At 38.1% G+C, this 19,050-nt stretch overlaps 1 protein-coding gene across 8 annotated transcripts in view; it reads right to left on the reverse strand.

Annotated features, from left to right (window-relative positions):
• The window catches only part of LOC126284967 (histone-lysine N-methyltransferase 2D-like), a 322,299-nt gene that overhangs the window by 88,686 nt on the left and 214,563 nt on the right, over window positions 1–19,050 (reverse strand). For 4 of the 8 annotated variants that reach the window (XM_049984245.1, XM_049984244.1, XM_049984241.1 and 1 more), the window contains 4 exons: window positions 17,915–18,023; window positions 15,454–15,669; window positions 10,574–10,738; window positions 3,066–3,242 (listed from right to left, as the gene is read on the reverse strand). In XM_049984245.1, coding sequence (XP_049840202.1) covers window positions 3,066–3,242; window positions 10,574–10,738; window positions 15,454–15,669; window positions 17,915–18,023 — 667 coding nt within the window. Of the gene's footprint in view, window positions 1–3,065; window positions 3,243–10,573; window positions 10,739–15,453; window positions 15,670–17,914; window positions 18,027–19,050 lie in introns of all 8 variants that reach the window. The other 4 variants (XM_049984243.1, XM_049984242.1, XM_049984240.1 and 1 more) reach the window with 1 other exon arrangement.

Consider the following 19,050-nt stretch of genomic DNA (forward strand, 5'->3'; position numbering starts at 1 on the left):
AATATGCTGGTACAGAAGGAATCATGACGCAAAAATGACCAGTTACATACTACATATTCCCAACACAACATCAGTTGGAGTAACGTCCGATATAATCAGAAAAAAAAGTTTTAGTCTATAATCACAATTTATTTAATTTGCCTACTGGCTACCAGTTTCAGTACACAGTATCATCCCCAGGCCATCCTATCTCCCCAACATTTAATCTTTGACTAAACTTGCAATGTTTTATCAGTTTCTTCCTCCACTATGCCTATTACTTTGCTCCTTCCTTTTGCCTTCTTCCCTTTCCACCTTCCATGACATAACCCATATGATGATATAATAGACAAATGTATGGTATTCAGTCTAGTGTGCTCTATTGTTTACTAGGTTTTAAGTGATTGGTCTGAAGACTGTTTTTAAGATGATAGGGGTATCATCATTTATAGACATACAGCACAGCCTAGCTCAGAACGTAACAATCAGATTAAGGAGGCATAATAGAGTAACATTCAAAGCTGAGCACATTCGTATGAATTAGCTTGTGGTCCTATGTGGTCTCTCAATAATTTTAGGTTTTTAATATGTAACGCTATTATTTTGATACTTACTCAATTAAAATATTAATGGTCATATTTATTTTTAATAGTGATTCGAATCTTATACAATGGGTAAATGTAAACATGTCTACATGGATTTTCTCTTGTCTTATTACAGTAGGGACTGCTTTGTTCACTTTTTTATTATATAGCTTCGTAATTTCATATTTTATGATGTTTTTAGATATATTTTACATTGTGGCTTTTTTAAGTTGTGAAATATGAAACACTGTACATATGACACACTTTTAATCACTACAAACTGTAATTTGCATCTATCTAATAGTTTTAGTATTTAACACACCTACTTGGGAAGAAAGTGTCTTGACTACATGCCAGGGATAGGGGATACTTAACAGTTTGCACTGTAACCCACGCATTTGCTATCACAGAGAAAAAATATTTTGTAAATTTCTGGAGCAGCATGCACGGACTAGATGGCAGACTGAAAAGACCGCCATGCACAACATCAGGTGGTGAGGATCGGAAAAAGAGAGAAGCAGGTAAGGGGAAACAACAGGCAGGTGCACTGGCATAGGGCAGCATACAATGAGGGTGATGGGACATGGAAAGGGAGAAAGTGCTATTACTGACAGCAGAAAGTGTTGGGTGGAGGTGTGGCAACAGTAGAATACCACAGGTTGATGCCAGAATGGCTCTGGCGGTAGAGAATGCATTGCAATGATAACTGCCATATGCACAGCTCAGAAAGGCTGGTGGTAGTGATGGGCAGGATCCAGATGGCTCAGGTTGTGAAGCAGCCACTGAAATCAAATATGTTATGTTCAGCTACACTTTGTGCCATAGGGTGGTCTATTTTGCTCTTGGCACAAATTTAGCAGTGGCTGCTCAGAGATTGCAGCAGAGCTGGTACCCATCAAGGTGGCTTTCAAAAGCAGTTCTGCCATAGATGGAATAGCCTGCGATAGGACTGGAATAGGAAGTGCTGGGTGGGTAGACTGGGCATGTTTTGCACCTGGGTCTTCCACAGGGATATGATCCCAACGGCAAGGGGTTGGGCCTGGAAGTGGCACAGGGATGAATTGGGATGCTGTGGTGGTTGAGTTGGTGACAGAAAACCACTTTATGAGGGGTAAGAAGGATCTTGGGTAGGATATCCCTTGTTTCAGGGTGTGATGATAGATAATCAAAGCCCTGACAAAGGATGTGTCAATGGAAACATCACAGAGGAGAAGGTCAACACCCCAGAAGGTCAGGTGAAGCAGATGGGAGAGAAGACACTGCACCTGACAGTGACGAAGGTGGGACATGTTTGCAATGGGCTCTTAGATGTGGTGGGAGGATTAGGCATGTGTGGAGAAATGGCATGGGAAATCTGTTTGTGGACTAGGTCCGAGAGGGGAGGGGCGGGATAGAGCCTGTCTGTGAAGGCCTCGGTGAGACTTTTAGCATACTGAGAAAGGGAGTTTTGACACTGCACATGTCACCCCAGGTGGCCGGGATGTAAGGGAGGAATTTTTTGGTGTGTAAGGGACAGCTGCTGTTGAAATGCATGTGGTTCATAGGATGAATGTGGACGGTAGTGTGGGTGGAACAAACAGAGAGGAGAAGGTCAACATCCAGGAAGGTGGCTTGCTGGGCTGAGGAGGGCCAGATGAAGCAGATGGGAAAGAAGACACTCATCAGGCTGCCAACCAGTCCCTACATGCCCTGCCAGACAGTACTCCTCTCCCACCCACCCGCACACTGTTAACCCTCCCCCTGTTACGCCCCACTCCAGAATGCTATTCACATGACACGTTGCATTCCAGTCGGAGCTGCTGCTAGTAGCGGTCGTGCGCGTGTGTTTCCTTTGCTGAAGGAGATCAAAAACCTATCAAGTTTAACAGTTGTTTTGTTGGGCCTGTCGGCAACTAAATGGGTCATCTTTATGGTGAGTAGCAATCTACCCTCTTCCTAATGTTGTCGATATTACTGTATACCAACCAATCATGGTTTGCTAGGCAACAAAGCCAGTAATGATAAAATAAAAGCATTTCTTTCAACACAAAAGCAACTGATTGTGGTCATTTCTCAATCTTTATTAATCAGTGTCATCAGTTTCCACATCTATAATAGATAAGACTTTTATAAGTTTTAAAAAAGAAAACTAATTATTACATTAAGTAAGCAGTGGAAAAATGCCTACCAGTAATAAGAATAGAAATGGCAACATCTCAAAACACTTTCAGAAACTAATAAGGTCAGAGAAGAATAAATGAGAGTTCACTTATGACAGTCATAAAGTAATATGATGAATAAATGTGAATAAACCTCTGTGTGCTACTTGAACACAATCAACACACACGACATTTCCAAGTAAAATTAAGTCTGGATATTACATATGTTCAGAAGCACATAGTTAAATCGAAATATTATCTGTTTTGTTTATGTTCAAACTATTTTATGTTCAAATTCCATTTTCAATATAAAGTATTACATTTTAATAGCATCAAAATTTTCAAATCTACATATTCAAATTACCTAGACTGTTGGGATCATAATAAGGTCCACGACTAGGTTCCATGCTAAGAGTCCGCCTAATACGTTCAGCAGCTAGACGGTTTGTATAGAGGAACAATACTGGCATTCCACGTCCAAAATTTATCAGAACTTTTCGTAGCTCTGACTTTTCCATGGCCACCGTAACAACAGCAGAGTCTGAAACAGAAGATGAAAAATTTTCTATTTCCACACATATTTAGTGTGCTATGGGAAAATACAGTTACTCTTCTTTCCACACTGGTATTCTGATATCATTAATTCTATTATAAAATGATGTCATAATGAATGAAAATTTAGTCACTATAAGAAAAATCAAAATGTGTGGACCCTCTTTGGTATATAAAGTGAAAATGGTTCTGAAAGGAATTTAAGAAGATAGTCTGAAGCATGTCTTCCATTAGTGGCACACCTGTAGGTACATATATATACAACACATACAACACACTGAAAAAAATGGTCTGTCAATATGGCTGGTGATTAAATAATTTCTTCATACTCTGTGTTGACAGTGCGTAATAGCACCTAGACACAAAAAAGACACACATTTAGTTCCACTGCTTAAGGAACTACATGTCGTCTAGTGGGACCCTACTCAACATTTAATCTTATTAGAGAGGAAAGTTGCTATTCACCATATACCAGAACCGCTAAGTCACGACAGACACAACAAAAAGATTCGCACAATTATAGCTTTTGGCCATTAAGGCATTTGTCAGCAGTACACACACACACACACACACACACACACACACACACACACACACACACACACACACACGTACGTTTGCAGTCTCAGACAACTGAAACCATACTGTGAGCAGCAGCACCAGTGCATGATGGGAGTGGCAACTGGGTGGGGGTAAGGAGGAGGCTGGGGTGGGGAGGGAGAGGTATAGTATGGTGGGGTGGGGGTGGTGGACAGAGAAGTGCTGCAAGTTAGATGGAGAGCAGGAGAGAAGGTGGGGTGGGAAGGGGGTAACTGGCAGAAAGGAGAGAAATATAAAGACATTAAAAGAGTGGGTGTGGCAGTGAAATGATGGCTGTGTAGTGCTGGAATGGGAACAGAGAGGGGGCTGGACGGATGAGGACAGTGATTAACGAAGGTTGAGGCCTGGGGGGTTACGGGAACGTAGGTTGTACTGCAGGGAAAGTTCCACTTGCGCAATTCAGAAAAGCTGGTGATGGTGGGAAGGGTCCATATGGCACAGGCTGCGAGGCAGTCATTGAGATGAGGGATATCATGTTTGGCAGCGTGTTCAGCAACAGGGTGGTCCACTTCTTTCTTGGCCAGTTTGTTGGTGGCCATTCATGTGGACAGACAGCTTGTTGGTTGTCATGTCTACATAGAATGCAGTACAGTGGTTGCAGCTAAGCTTGTAAATCACATGACTGGTTTCACAGGGAGCCCTGCCTTTGATGGGATAGGTGATGCTAGTGACCGGACTGGAGTAGGAGGTAATTGGAGGATGTATGGGACAGTTCTTGCATCTTGGTCTATTACAGTGGTATGAGCCATGAGTTACGGGATTGGGAGCAGGGCTTGTGTAGGGATGGACGAGTATGTTGTGTAGGTTTGGTGGACGGCAGAATACCACTGTAGGAGGGATGGGAAGAATAGTGGGTGAGACATTTCTCATTTAAGGGCACAACAAAAGGTAACCAAAATCCTGGTGGAGAATGTAATTCAGTTGCTCCAGTCCCAGATGGCACAGAGTTACGAGGGAAATGCTCCTCTGTGGCCGGACTGTGGGAGGTGGTGGGAGACTGGAAAGATATGGCACAGGAGATTTGTTTTTGTACAAGGTTGGGAGGATAATTACGATGTGTGAATGCTTCAATGAGACCCTAGGTATATTTTGAGAGGGACTGCTCGTCGCTGCAGATGCGACAACCACGAGTGGCCAGGCTGTACGGAAGGGACTTCTTGGTATGGAATGGGTGGCAGCTGTTGAAGTGGAGGTAGTGCTAGTAGGTAGTAGGTTTTATATGGATGGAGGTACTGATGCAACCATCCCTTAAGTGGAGGTCGACATCTAGGAAGGTGGCTTGTTGGGTTGAGTAGGACCAGGTCAAGCAAATCGGGAAGAAGTTGTTGAAGTTCTGGAGGAAAGTGGATAGAATGTCTTCACCTTCAATCCAAACAGCAAAGATGTCATCAATGAATCTGAAACAGATGAGGGCTTTAGGATTCTGGGCTTTTAGAAATGATTCCTCCAGATGGCCCATGAATAGGTTGGCATAATAGGATGGTGCCATTCGGGTGCCCATAGCCGTACCAGGGATTTGTTTGTAGTTAATGCCTTCACAGGCAAGTTAATGCCTTCAAAGGCAAACTAATTGTGAGTGAGGATATAGTTGTTACACTCCGTTCTGGCTTTACCATTGTTCAACACTTAACCTTGTCATTTACTGTAACAGTTTTCAACAAAATAAACTCTAGAGGCAGTGGACGAGCAGTCCATTCTGTTGGAGAATGTTGTGTGCATAGTTTGACACAATATAAATGGAACTGATGCTGCAGATGAGTGTACTTACCAGACATTTTCAATTAGTAGTCTTCATTTTCAAAGTGGGCCCCATTTGAGGATACATGGTTGGTTGGTTGGTCACATTCCACATATCATCTGAACTATTTTTTTATCGAAATGATGTAGGGTGAATCTGTTTATAGGATATGTATCAGATTAGGCCAGTAGATTGTTACAGGCTGACCATTTACAAGTTCCTAAACGGCAACTGGACTGAATTTGAGAGAGAGAGAGAGAGAGAGAGAGAGAGAGAGAGTGCGCACGCCGCTCACGTATGTGTGTCCATTTGTTTTTCTCTCCTATATTCGACAACGGACTCTCTCCAATAGCTTAGTCTACTCTTAAATATATTTTAAATGTCCCTAACTGTCACTCAATGCATCCTCTATTAAAATCATGAGAATACTCGGGCAACTTAGAAAAGACCTGCGAAAAAATAAAATCCCACTTTGATCTACTTCAGCTCTGATAGCTTAGTGTTAAACTGCTACGGAGCATCTGGTACTACATTCGTAGCTGGCTGTCTCTTTTTGGATGAGGTAGTTACCACTACGTATCATTCTATTGTGTGCAGTTTTGGATATTCAACAACAAAACAAGCACTTTCAGTCTCTCTCTTGAAACATTTTTGCAATGATTTTCAAAAAGGATAGCTATACTTATCCTGAGTTTGATATTAAATTTAGCAACTCAGAAAGTCAAGAAGAATGTGATGTCACCTCATTAGAGACAAAGTGACAACATTTCGTCAGATAGATAACATGTACTCACAAGCGGCACGAGATCAATACATCCATTGTGCTTCAGTGAAATCCTCCAGGACTTATGTTCACAGGATACTGTTATCAAATACATGACTACACTTCCCAGCTACATACAAACTAAATAAATTACTCAAGTTTCAGGATATTTTAGGTAAAGTCCAGTGCACAAGTATACTCAGAATTATACTACCGGTGATCTTCAAAATTTGTAACTCATTATTTTGAGCTTTAAAAGCTGTTATGTGTCTGTATGTAATGTCACTCATTACAGGGCGATTTCATTAATAAAAAAGTATTATATTTTGAACATAATCTAAAAAAAGTTGTGAGGTTAAGGGATTAATGAACATATTTTTCAGTCCTACTCTTGCAGCTCTACTAAAAACTGTGTGTTTTTCAGCAAAAGAAAAAAGGTCAGCATTATATATATATATATATATATATATATATATATATATATATATATATATATATATAACAGAAAGAAACTTCCACATGGGAAAAATATATTAAAAACAAAGATTCCAAGACTTACCAAGCGGGAAAACGCTTGCAGACAGGCACATGAACAAAACACACAAACACACACACAGAATTACGAGCTTTCGCAACTGGCAGTTGCTTCGTCAGGAAAGAGGGAAGGAGAGGGAAAAATGAAAGGATGTGGGTTTTAAGGGAGAGGGTAAGGAGTCATTCCAATCCCGGGAGCGGAAAGACTTCCCTTAGGGGAAAAAAAGGACAGGTGTACACTCGCACACACACACACACACACACACACACACACATATCCATCCGCACATGTGCGGATGGATATGTGTGTGTGTGTGTGCGAGTGTACACCTGTCCTTTTTTTCCCCTAAGGGAAGTCTTTCTGCTCCCGGGATTGGAATGACTCCTTACCCTCTCCCTTAAAACCCACATCCTTTCATTTTTCCCTCTCCTTCCCTCTTTCCTGACGAAGCAACTGCCAGTTGCGAAAGCTCGTAATTCTGTGTGTGTGTTTGTGTGTTTTGTTCATGTGCCTGTCTGCCAGCGTTTTCCCGCTTGGTAAGTCTTGGAATCTTTGTTTTTAATATATATATGCATTCGTTCTTTATGCTCTCTGAAGATTTTATTTAATTTTTTGTTGCAAAAATACTTCTGCAGTAAACTATGGCCACGGAGTGTATGAAATGCATACTATTGTAAAAATAATTTCCCATAGTCGATTTTTCATATTTTATTTACTGCTACCGGTTTTGATCAATGGATCATTCTTCAACCATATCAAGTTATAATATAAAGAGATCTCTCTCTCTCTCTCTCTCTCTCTCTCTCTCTCTCTCTCTCTCTGTGTGTGTGTGTGTGTGTGTGTGTGTGTGTGTGTGTGTGTGTGTGTGTGTGTTTTTGTTTCTATTTTTTGAAGCAGGCCTTTTGCCTGAAATCTTAAATGTTCACTAGCCTTTTCATTGTGCTTGTGGCTCAATGCCTCTCCTATATGATGAGTACATATAAATAAGTTATTTTTGGTTGTATTATTTTTTATGTACATTACAAAATCTTGATAATTATTTTTCAAATGTGATCTTTTGTTTCACCATATTTGTTCATGGTTCTTACATTATCAATTTATGTGTAGTGTGTAAAACAGTTTGTGTGTTGTTTGTTAAATTTATATCTTTGATAAAAATCCATTTATATCTTGTGTAAAATTTGGGACTGTGTTTTGTTCTGCTTACTTAGTCATTGATAAAACATATACTGATAACATCAACAAAATATTTATTTCTGAGTTCTGATAATTTGTTTAATATTTATTAGGAATATTTGCCAAATGTTGGTAGATTTCTATATCCTCAAAGATGTTCATGTAGCTTCCTTTTCAGCTCTACAAAGAATACCGAGATTAATACTTACATCTATTGTAGAGTGTCAATTGTCTCCAAAATGCATTACTAAATGTAGAGAGGTTGCTTTTGCTTTTGTTCATTTGTTCTTTGTATCTTTTAGTAAATTTTCATCCTGTTTGTCAGACATAGAGTACACCACGGTCACTCCATTTAGTTTAGTGTCACAATTCTTATTTGCTGTATTTTTGAACTTTGTCTGTTCTGTGTGTTATGTTCATTCCTAGTTGATTCTCTGTGCAGAAGTTAATTCAAAATCAGTATTACGAAATGTGTTACATTTTGAGAAAAATTGCTCGTGTATGGTAGCACCATGAACTTTTCTATCTACTTTAGTTACTGTGATTTCCACAGTTACATTTGCACATCTGGCTCTTTCTTTCTGTAGATTTTATTGATTGTATTAGAATATAGCCCTTATTTCTGGCTACAGTTTAAATTGTATGCAGCTGTGTCTTCATATTTTATGTATTAATGGAAACTCGAGTCACATTATGTAACATAGTGTGAAAACACCGTTTTGTGTGTTAGTTGGTGACATGTTGAGTTATACACCATGCAGCCACTTGTGGATGGTTTATGAAGTACGTCAAATTGATGGATACAATTATCAATGGCTATTTTTATGTCTAAGAAGTTCATGATCATTTATATCATATTCAACAGTAATTTTGATGCTGTTGTCATTTTTTGGTGAAATTCAATAATTTTGTCATTAGTACAATTAAACAAAATGAGGGTATCATGTCCTGAACACTGGTAATAAGCAGGGACTCAAAAATGTAGCATTTATTTGTGGAAACTTTTTGTTTCTGAATGATTACACATGCAAATTTAAAAGGATTTCACAATACATGACTGAAGACCAAATCTTAGTGCTTTGAAATAGACTGGGCAATTCGCAGATGTACGCTGTTAAACCATCCATACTGGCACGACATCAGAGCACTGAGTGCACTGATATGTCTATACATTTTTTTTTATTTTGTAATACATTCTTATGCAGATTAACTTTATAAATTGGGCTTCACAAGAGATTTGCAATACCACTAACAAAAAACTGAGTACACAGTCAGTGTTTATGTGCAAAAAAATAAAGCTATTTCCAACTATCTCTGATAAAATAGGTATCTCAATATAACAGTTTTTACTAGGTAATTTTGTATGTCTGCATCTTGAAGCAGAATTCACATCTGTATTTGCATTTATTGCAAAATGTGATATTCTCATGACCCCAGTAACAAGTGATAATCAGCCTACTAATTTGTTCACTGAAAAATGTATTTTCTAAATGGCTTAGAAAAATATTTGCCAGGGCTCTTGCAAGCAGCTTCCTATAGCCAATCCAACATTCTGTTTGTATACCTCTCCTTGCAAAGTCAAGTAATTGTCTGGTAGCACTATTTCTTTTAAACTGAGCAGTACATATTTTTCAGGTTGGTTAATCTTCAAGTTTTAGTAGGTTATTTCTTATTATGTTTATGGTACCAACAATGGGCACATTTGTGTACTGATGATATCTAATGACATGAATTTTCCATTTACTGGTATACTTGTATCTTCTGATTAATTTGGTCTGTGGTATTACAATGTAAGTAAAAATTATAATTAAACAAAAAATTAAACATTTTTACATATTTAGATATATGTGCTGATAACAGCTTGATTGGCAAAAGGTACAACTAGAGAATGAGCTATCGGCACAAACCAGTGGGAGCAAATAAAATAGAAAAAAAATGCACCTCTAATAGATTATTATTAGAATAGCATGCATTTCATACAGTTTGTGATGGTTGTAGAACAGAGTCCACAAGAAATACTGGCACAAAATTAAGCAATTTTGGTAAATCATCTAAAAAGATTAAATGAGAAGCTAATTTCCAAGAAGTCAAGGCAACATCATTACCTTGCTCCCAAAACTCCAAACCTTGTAATAAGGAATATACTGAAAGGAATGTCATTCTCAGGATATTATTAAAATTAAACCTATTGTTTATGGTAGAGTTTAACATCTCATGACTATTTCAAATTTTACAAATCTCCTTTCAGCAATACACATGACAGACAGACTGTGACACTTCTCATAAAGTGTTTAACACATCTAATGAACACTGAAGTTACAAAAGTTAAGTGAAATGGGATTGCTTACTAGTTCTTCCCTTTCCTGCAATTCAAAAGAAATAATTAACTGCTAACTAATTCAGCATAGTCGCATGTAAAATTCATTACATTTTCTGCCAACAAACACACACCAAAACTTAGGAACTAATACAAAGAACAAAGCAAAAAGAATAAAATGACACTCATACCATCAGTTAACGCTGGCACCTGAATCCTTATACCAGCTGATGACAACAGGACTCTGTCTTTAGGCACAACTTTGTAGTTCCCAATCCGAACTGTGCGGCAATCTAGGAGGGTGTATGTGCCAACCATGCTACCATCCACAATACTCTGCATTTCACGCCCTCCACCTGATGAATACTTCACATTATTATTATTGTTTGATAATAAATACACAAAAATATAAGTGACAAAAAAAAAATGTAAAAGTATAATTCCTGGTTTTATCTCTGGAATGGAGATTACTATGTTCTTATTTTAAAAAGAAAAAGTAAACACACACACACACACACACACACACACACACACACACACACACACACACACACACACACACACACTCAGAGAGAGAGAGAGAGAGAGAGAGAGAGAGAGAGAGAGAGAGAGAGAGAGAGAGAGAGAGAATCTATTTTGTGGATACCTACTGGTTTCTTTTTTTCATATCTCTGTGGTTCATTTATTTGGGTCAAACAAACCTACAACTATTCACACTGCCCTTTTTGGTATGCATTCCATATAATCTGTTAGTCGTATTAGGCACAGGTCTTAAACACCTGAGAAATATTCTAGAATAAAAAGCTTTGCAAGCAATCTCCTTTAACCAGACTGATTGCACTTCTGTAGCATTCTACCAATGACCTTAAGCCTGACTCCACTATACCTGTGACTCACCCGATGTGACTGTTCTAGATCACATCCTTACAAATTGTTAAATCCAAGTATTTTTATGAGTTGGCTGATTCCAGTTCTGATTGTACAGTACTATGGACTCGTGATACTAGTTTTCTGTCATTTTGTGATGTGTATAATTTTATATTTCTGTATATTTAATGCAAGTTTTCAATTTATGCAACTCCTTGAAATCTTATCAAGCTTTGAGTTGACAGCAGTGCAACTTTTTTCAGATAAAAGTAAAATGTAAAGTCAGAGGTTACCATTAATATCATCTCTAAAGTAATTAACAAAACAATGAACGGCTAGGGTCCCTACACACTTTCTTGGGAGCACACCTGGAGGTACTTCTACATCTGCCTATGACTCAATATTCAATATAACACGTACAACATCTTCCCTACCACGAAATTATTAATTATGTCACAAATTTCATACAATATCCCATACAATTTTACTTTCAATGGTAAACACAAGTGGGATGTTTACCCTCTACAATTTACACAGCCGAAAGACAAACCACTGACCTGCATTCTGCACAAACATGTCAAGATGTTCCTGCCTACACAACAGGCTAGCTAACATACCAATGTCCACTTTTCTTTCACACTGCTCCTGTTTCTGTCTCTCGTTTATCTCAATTTACAGATATCTGAAGATATTCATTTTGTGATCTTTTCTTATTGTTTTTGTTAATGTGTGGAACCTGTCATGTAATATCTGTAAATATCATTATCTGGACTGGAATGTGTGTGTGTGTGTGTGTGTGTGTGTGTGTGTGTGTGTGTGTGTAACAGCCCCACACACACCTCTTGTGTACACACCTGCATCATTTAGATGAACCGTAAAATCATATGAAGTCTTTCATTCGAGCCTTCCATTCAATGTGAAACAACAGCGCAGTTCTGGGGACAATGCTGAGTTTGTGAGCTTCGAAGAAACCCATGAGTAAGTCTGATCTTTTCTACATTCTCTGCCAGGCCAAGCTTCTCTGCCAGTCACTGCAAAGATCCTTGAACATCTTTAGCTCCAGATGACAGACAGGCCCATGCATCGAGTGCACCTTGTAGTCTTCCCTTTAACTTAGTCTCATTTCCCTAGGGGGAACTATTATTCATTGTACATTTCAACTGTCAACCATTAACAGATGCCAACTCGTTTGTGATTACCTGTCCTCAACTAGAGACACAACATGTTTCCCAACAGGTTACTTGAACTTCACTGGTTCAATTTAGTGGAAGACAGCACACTCAACTTGTTGGTGTAACACCCCAAGTTCTCCCTTTTTTTAAAAAAAAAATTCCTAAGGGACTAAACTGCTGGGGTCATCGGTTCCTAGACTTACAAACTACTTAAACTAACTATGTTAAGAACAACACACCCACCCATGCATGAGGGAGAACTCGAACCTCTGGCGGGAGGGGCAGCACAACCAGTGACACAGCACCTCTAACCGCGCGACCATTCCACACGGCAGTTCTCCCTGGTCTCTGACTCATCCATACAGCCCATCTAGATCTACTACTAACAAGCCACTTAAATTAACAAGTAGTGATACCTCCTATACTACCTGAAGAGATGACAGTACTCGAGCTAACTTTGTCATCTTTAGTACATGACTCTCAGCACCCCTCACAGCACACCCATTCACAGCAGCTTTCAATCACTTGATAGGTGGTTTTTGGCTGCTTTTTGAATCTCAACTAACTTATCCTGTGACTGAAAACAGCAATTACAATGGGGCTTATTTGTAACTAGTGCAGTGTCCCATAAGACCACACATAAAAAACTTTAACTAAGCTTCCAGATTCTCTAAATTTCTGAGTCTAGTTCTATTCAACAATTGAAGAAATTAACGCCCAAAAAGAGACTTCTATTACAAAAGCAGAAAAACCTGGAATAAAAGTTACTGATTCCCTAAAGGTTTCTGAGGTTACAGTGACTAACAATCTCTAACATAGCTTTAACTTACGATGAATGCAGACAATTTAAACTCCTTTTGAAAGGGATAACTAAATGTAACACAATATGTTAGTTATAACATTTACAATTGTGACTGTAACTCGTGTTAATTTATTACGAACTATGTTATGCACAATACTCTTAACTTTTGAAAATTCTCAAAAACAAACTTTCTTTTGTTTAAATACAAAATGAAATATGGGGATGGTAGTTTCTGAGTGAGGACTCTATCATAAAGTTGCCAAGGTTACAACTAATGATATTGTACAAATCTTTGCATGGCACTCTCAAATGTTTGCAAATTTACAATATATCACAATACATCCAAGTCTTTATAAAATTACTAAAAGATTATTTGAAAACAACACAAACATTAAAATATTCCCTTGCAGGAATGAATGATAAAATATTCTACAGTTCTGAAAAATGTGAACAAATGGTTGGAAAGCAATCAAATACTAAAGAAATTACACACCTATTTAACAACACAGGAAGATTTCTGGAATGTATGATCACACTGTGCACAGGAACTAAGTGTAAATTTTGCAGCCTAGCAGACTCAGTACTGATATTAACACAATTTTGTTTTTGTGATATTGGGTTCATTCTGCACAATAAAATTCGTGGTGACCTGTTATGTGGAATAGTATTGTCTATAAAACTTTTCAGTCTTGTTTAAGGTGTTTCTTTAAAACAGATAAACTGGAACTTCATGTTATTTTAAAATTGGAAGTACAATTTATTGTAACTTGAACACTATTGACTAAGTTTTGCTATACTTTTACTTTCACATACTACGACAGCTAAGGAAATGTCTGGCTGTCAACCACTGAGTGCATGAAGACATTGTTGGCAGCTGTGGATGTGTAGACTGCACACCTTCCAGAATTGCACCTCCGACGACTGCAATGTAACTGAAGATACTTGTTGACAAAAGTTTCCTAATGCTATTGGCAAGGGATTTCAGATCAATTCCGTATTTTCCGGAAGGCTTTTGACACTGTACCACACAAGCGGCTCTTATTGAAATTGCGTGCTTATGGAATATCATCTCAGTTATGTGACTGGATTTGTGATTTCCTCTCAGAGAGGTCACAGTTTGTAATAACTGACGGAAATCCATCGTGTAAACTGGCGTTCCCAAAGATAGTGTTATAGGCCCTTTGCTGTTCATTATCTAAATAAATGATTTGGGAGACAATCTGAGCAGCCATCTTCCATTGTTTGCAGATGACGCTGTCGTTTATCAATAATAAAGTCATCAGAAGATCAAAACAAACTGCAAAACGATTAAGAAAAAATATCTGAACGGTGCGAGAAGTGGCAGCTAACCCTGAATAACGAAAATTGTGAGGTCACCCACATGAGTACTAAAAGGAACTCATTAAACTTCGATTACACGATAAATCAGTCTAATCTAAAAGCTGTAAATTCAACTAAATACAATTATGAACAACTTAAATTGGAAGGAACACATAGAAAATGTTGTGAGAAAGGCTAACCAAGGACTGCGTTTTATTGGCAGGACACTTAGAAAATGTGGCAGACCTACTAAGGAGACTGCCTACACTACGCTTTTCCGTCCTCTTTTAGAATACTGCTGCGCGGTGTGGAGTCCTTACCAGATAGGACTGACAGAGTATATCGAAAAAGTTCAAAGAAAGGCAGCACATTTTGCATTGTCGCGAAATATGGGAGAAAGTGTCGCAGAAATGATGCAGAATTTGGGCTGGAAATTATTAAAAGAAAGGTGTTTTTCATTGCGACGGAATCTTCTCAAGAAATTCCAATCAGCAACTTTATCCTCCGAATGTGAAAATATTTTTTTGACACTGACCTACATAGGGAGGAACAATCACCATGATAAAATAAGGGAAATAAGAGCTCGTACGGAAAGATATAGGTGTTAATTTTTCCGCACACTATACGAGATTGGAATAATAGAGAATTGTGAAGGTGGTTTGATGAACCCTCTGCCAGGCACTTAAGTGTGATTTACAGAGTATCCATGTAGATGTAGATGTAAACAAACTAAAATAAAATAAGAAAAGTACGGTATCATGAAAAATCATGACCCAACGACAAGAGTATATTAACTAAGAGCGATAAAGCAATAGTTGGGCACAAGGACAAAACCCCGAAAGATCTCGTCAATGTATACATCTAATACCTAGTATATTTGAAACAAACCATTAAAACAAATGGAACTCACCACAGACACTCTTGAGTTTGCTAATATCAGAGACCAGCTCATCTTCTTCATCTGAAAAGTTTGGTGGAGGTTCCTTTTTCAAAAGTGAACTAGAGAGATCACAATTCAAGTCAACAGCAGATCCCATCTGCACAGCAGATTGGCCAGATCCTCTCTGTGGCACCTCCCCTTCACAATGCCCACGCTCTTCCTCATCAGAGGAAAGCGTCAGGCACACTGTAACAACATCATTGCCATCATCATCGTCACCATCATCACCATCACCACCACAATTATTAAGCAACAACAAAAGAAAGGGGTGTGTCAGATTGCAAAATTTTAAATGTGGGTAAAATAGAATGAAATATAAATCTATTTCGGTTAACTGCTTCTACAAACAAAAAAAATCTTTCAATTCCAAATACTTTCAAAGAAGTAACGTGAATAATATTTAACGTTATACCATCATCTGTAGTGAGGGCAATCAATGTGTTTAAAATAGAATTCACTGACATGGCAAACTGTGGCAGCGGGTACGTAAAGGTAACACCAACTCTCTTTTTCAAGCATTTGCAACCTTAACTTTATTTCACAAGCAGGAACCGAAAATAAATGCAGATTGTATCTGATACAGTCAGGCAGTTCATCTAATGTTAGGACTTCAAAACAAGAGATTAAAACATTTCAAAACCAATGCAGGAAAATAAAAAGTGAGAATCCATATAGTAAGTTGTATCTCGATGTTCCATTTTTGCATTAAATCTTTATTTTCTCACTGTCCAAATGGTACCAACTGCAATTAAAAATCAACACGGGTCACAGATTACGCAAATCTACACCAGAGTTAGAGAAAGGAAAAGAATAAAAGTGATGAGAATTAAAACTTGTAAATAACAGTATTGAACCTTCAAGTTTTAACTGTCAAATGCTTTAAAATTACAAAAGAGACAGAATGGCTGTCCATCACTAACTTACAGGGGGCTTACAGCAAAATATAGTGACACTAAATTGTGGAATTTTGTATCTGGAAAGATTAGTTGGCTGGGAAAGATTGGAAAATGGTAGGAGCAAAGAGGAGAGTGGGGCAGAAGTTTGAGAAAGATAGAGAAGCTACATCACTGCCAACTGGTAGAAAAATATCGTACCTTGTGACAATAATTATTTAAACTATTTTTATTTCATAGCAATAGTCAACAAAATGTGGGCCAAGATTTGGTAGTCTGCACCCTTTGACAATAAAACTAAGAATTCCTTGGTACTTCAAGTAGCGAGAAATGATTTGGAATTCATGTAGAAACAAAATAAGGGAACAACATATGACCACTACGGCGCTAACTTCAGTTTTCTGACATTTCTAATGCATTGTGAGTTGTTTTTACTAACAAAATGGGATTCTTTCTTCGTTTTGATATATACTTCCAAATTAAGTCTTCCATTGTGATTACATGTCAGATTCGATTAGAATCGATCAGTATTATTCTTCCAAGGAGATGACCTGCAATTTGTACTTGTTTCACACATTACATTGGAACCATTCGTTGGGCACTATATATGTATTAATATGTAGTTTCAAATAAGACAAGGCTATTAAACATGCATTATCTGAACAGTTACATCTATAGTCTTTTCTCACTTACTAATATTTCCAAATTAGAATATATTTAGTGGCATGCAGCTGACCTTTTCTTGTACTGTGCCACAGCTATTTGCTTAGGAAACATCAACAATGTCATGCCAAAAATGTTGGCACGTCTGTCATTACTGTCCCTACTTTGTGTCACATCCTTCACCTAATGAACTCTTACATATCTTTGTGTTGTCTGCTGGCAAATGTAATTTGTTTGTTTACTTACACATGACATTAATTACTAGGGAGAGGAATGAGAAAAAAGAACAGAATTGTTTTAAAGTTTACCATGATAGAGGGACAATAAAATAGAAACTACTCAGCACCTATCAATCACAGCATGCATAATCAACTTGTGCACCAAATTTTCTTGCTTCTGCAATTCTCTGTGGGTTTGTACAACTGTAGTAATAAACTCTAAAATACCAGCTATGTTTCATGTTATATTACACTTGTGCTGTATCTCAACAGTTTTAATTCTATGCAACAGTTGCATTAAAACTGTCCTCAAAACTACATTTGATTTGAATACAGCATTTCTATACTAAACGTGGTCCTACTGAATGTGATACGCCAGTGCTTTCTTCCAACCTCCAAACCGACTTATACAGCCATTTATAGGGCAACTACAGTTTAACATGGACTCTGAACCAGTAATTTTTTCAAATTAATAAGCTGCCGCCAGAGGTAGGGAGCAATGAAAATCCTTGCCTGGGCACAAAACAACAAATCTTTGGACTAATAGTCTGTCACTTAACTATTGACCCACTCTTAGTAGAGCTACAAGTACAAAGCAGAATATTGAATTACAAATATTTTAACAAAAACAATTACTCTTGCAGTACAAAAACTTACCTGGTTCATCCACCAGTTTGGCTTGTTTCTTAACAGGCCTTTTTGATGATTTTTTGGCACCTGGTTTTGATACCTGTACTTCCCACTTTTTATATTTATCATGGAACTTCTTCTGAAAAAAACAGACAAATACATCAATTCTAACAACTGAAAATATCAAACAATTTAATAACTTCAAATGAGTAAAACAAATATAAAATTTTAAATTTTAATTCATCTAATTCATAAGCTGCAGCTTCTGACCAATGGATTAAAGTACATTTTCAAAGGATAGTTATTATATTACTGGTGAGTTGAGGACTCTGCTGGCATGTGATCAGCTTGAGTATTATTTATGTTTCTCCAAGCTACGAGATCCTGTAGCTCTCAGGTCTGCAATAAGACTGCTGGGAGCAAAGCTCTGCCAAGCAAAAATGGCCCTGAGCACTATGGGACTTAACATCTGAGGTCATCAATCCTCTAGAACTTAGAACTACTTAAACCCAACTTACCTAAGGACATCACACACATCCATGCCCAAGGCAAAATTCAAACCTGTGACCGTTGTGGTCGCGTGGTTCCAGACTGTAGTGCCTAGAACCGCTCAGCCACCTCTGCCAAGCAAAGTGAAGTTCAAGTGTCTTGTGAAACTCTTTGGGATGGGAAAGAGAGGGAGTTGTCAGAAGCCATATGGCCATGAGAGTTAGAGAGACTAGTGAAACAACATGGGGAATACCACACTGAGGGTACTTAGGCAATGGCTTCAGGTTACGGACAATATTTCTGTGTCCACAACTTGCAAAATGAACTTTGCTGTGTGTATATTAAAAATAAAGATTCCAAGACTTACCAAGCGGGAAAGCGCCGGTAGATAGGCACAATCAATAAAACACACAAACACACACACAGAATTTCTAACTTTCGCAACAGACGGTTGCTTCTTCAGGAAAGAGGGATGGAGAGGGAAAGACGAAAGGATCCTTTCGTCTTTCCCTCTCCTTCCCTCTTTCCTGAAGAAGCAACCGTCGGTTGTGAAAGCTAGAAATTCTGTGTGTGTGTTTTATTTATTGTGCCTATCTACCGGCGCTTTCCCGCTTGGTAAGTCTTGGAATCTTTGTTTTCAATATATTTTTCCCATGTGGAAGTTTCTTTCTAAT

Source organism: Schistocerca gregaria, chromosome 8, assembly GCF_023897955.1.
Source record: "Schistocerca gregaria isolate iqSchGreg1 chromosome 8, iqSchGreg1.2, whole genome shotgun sequence".
Classification (NCBI taxonomy): domain Eukaryota; kingdom Metazoa; phylum Arthropoda; class Insecta; order Orthoptera; family Acrididae; genus Schistocerca; species Schistocerca gregaria.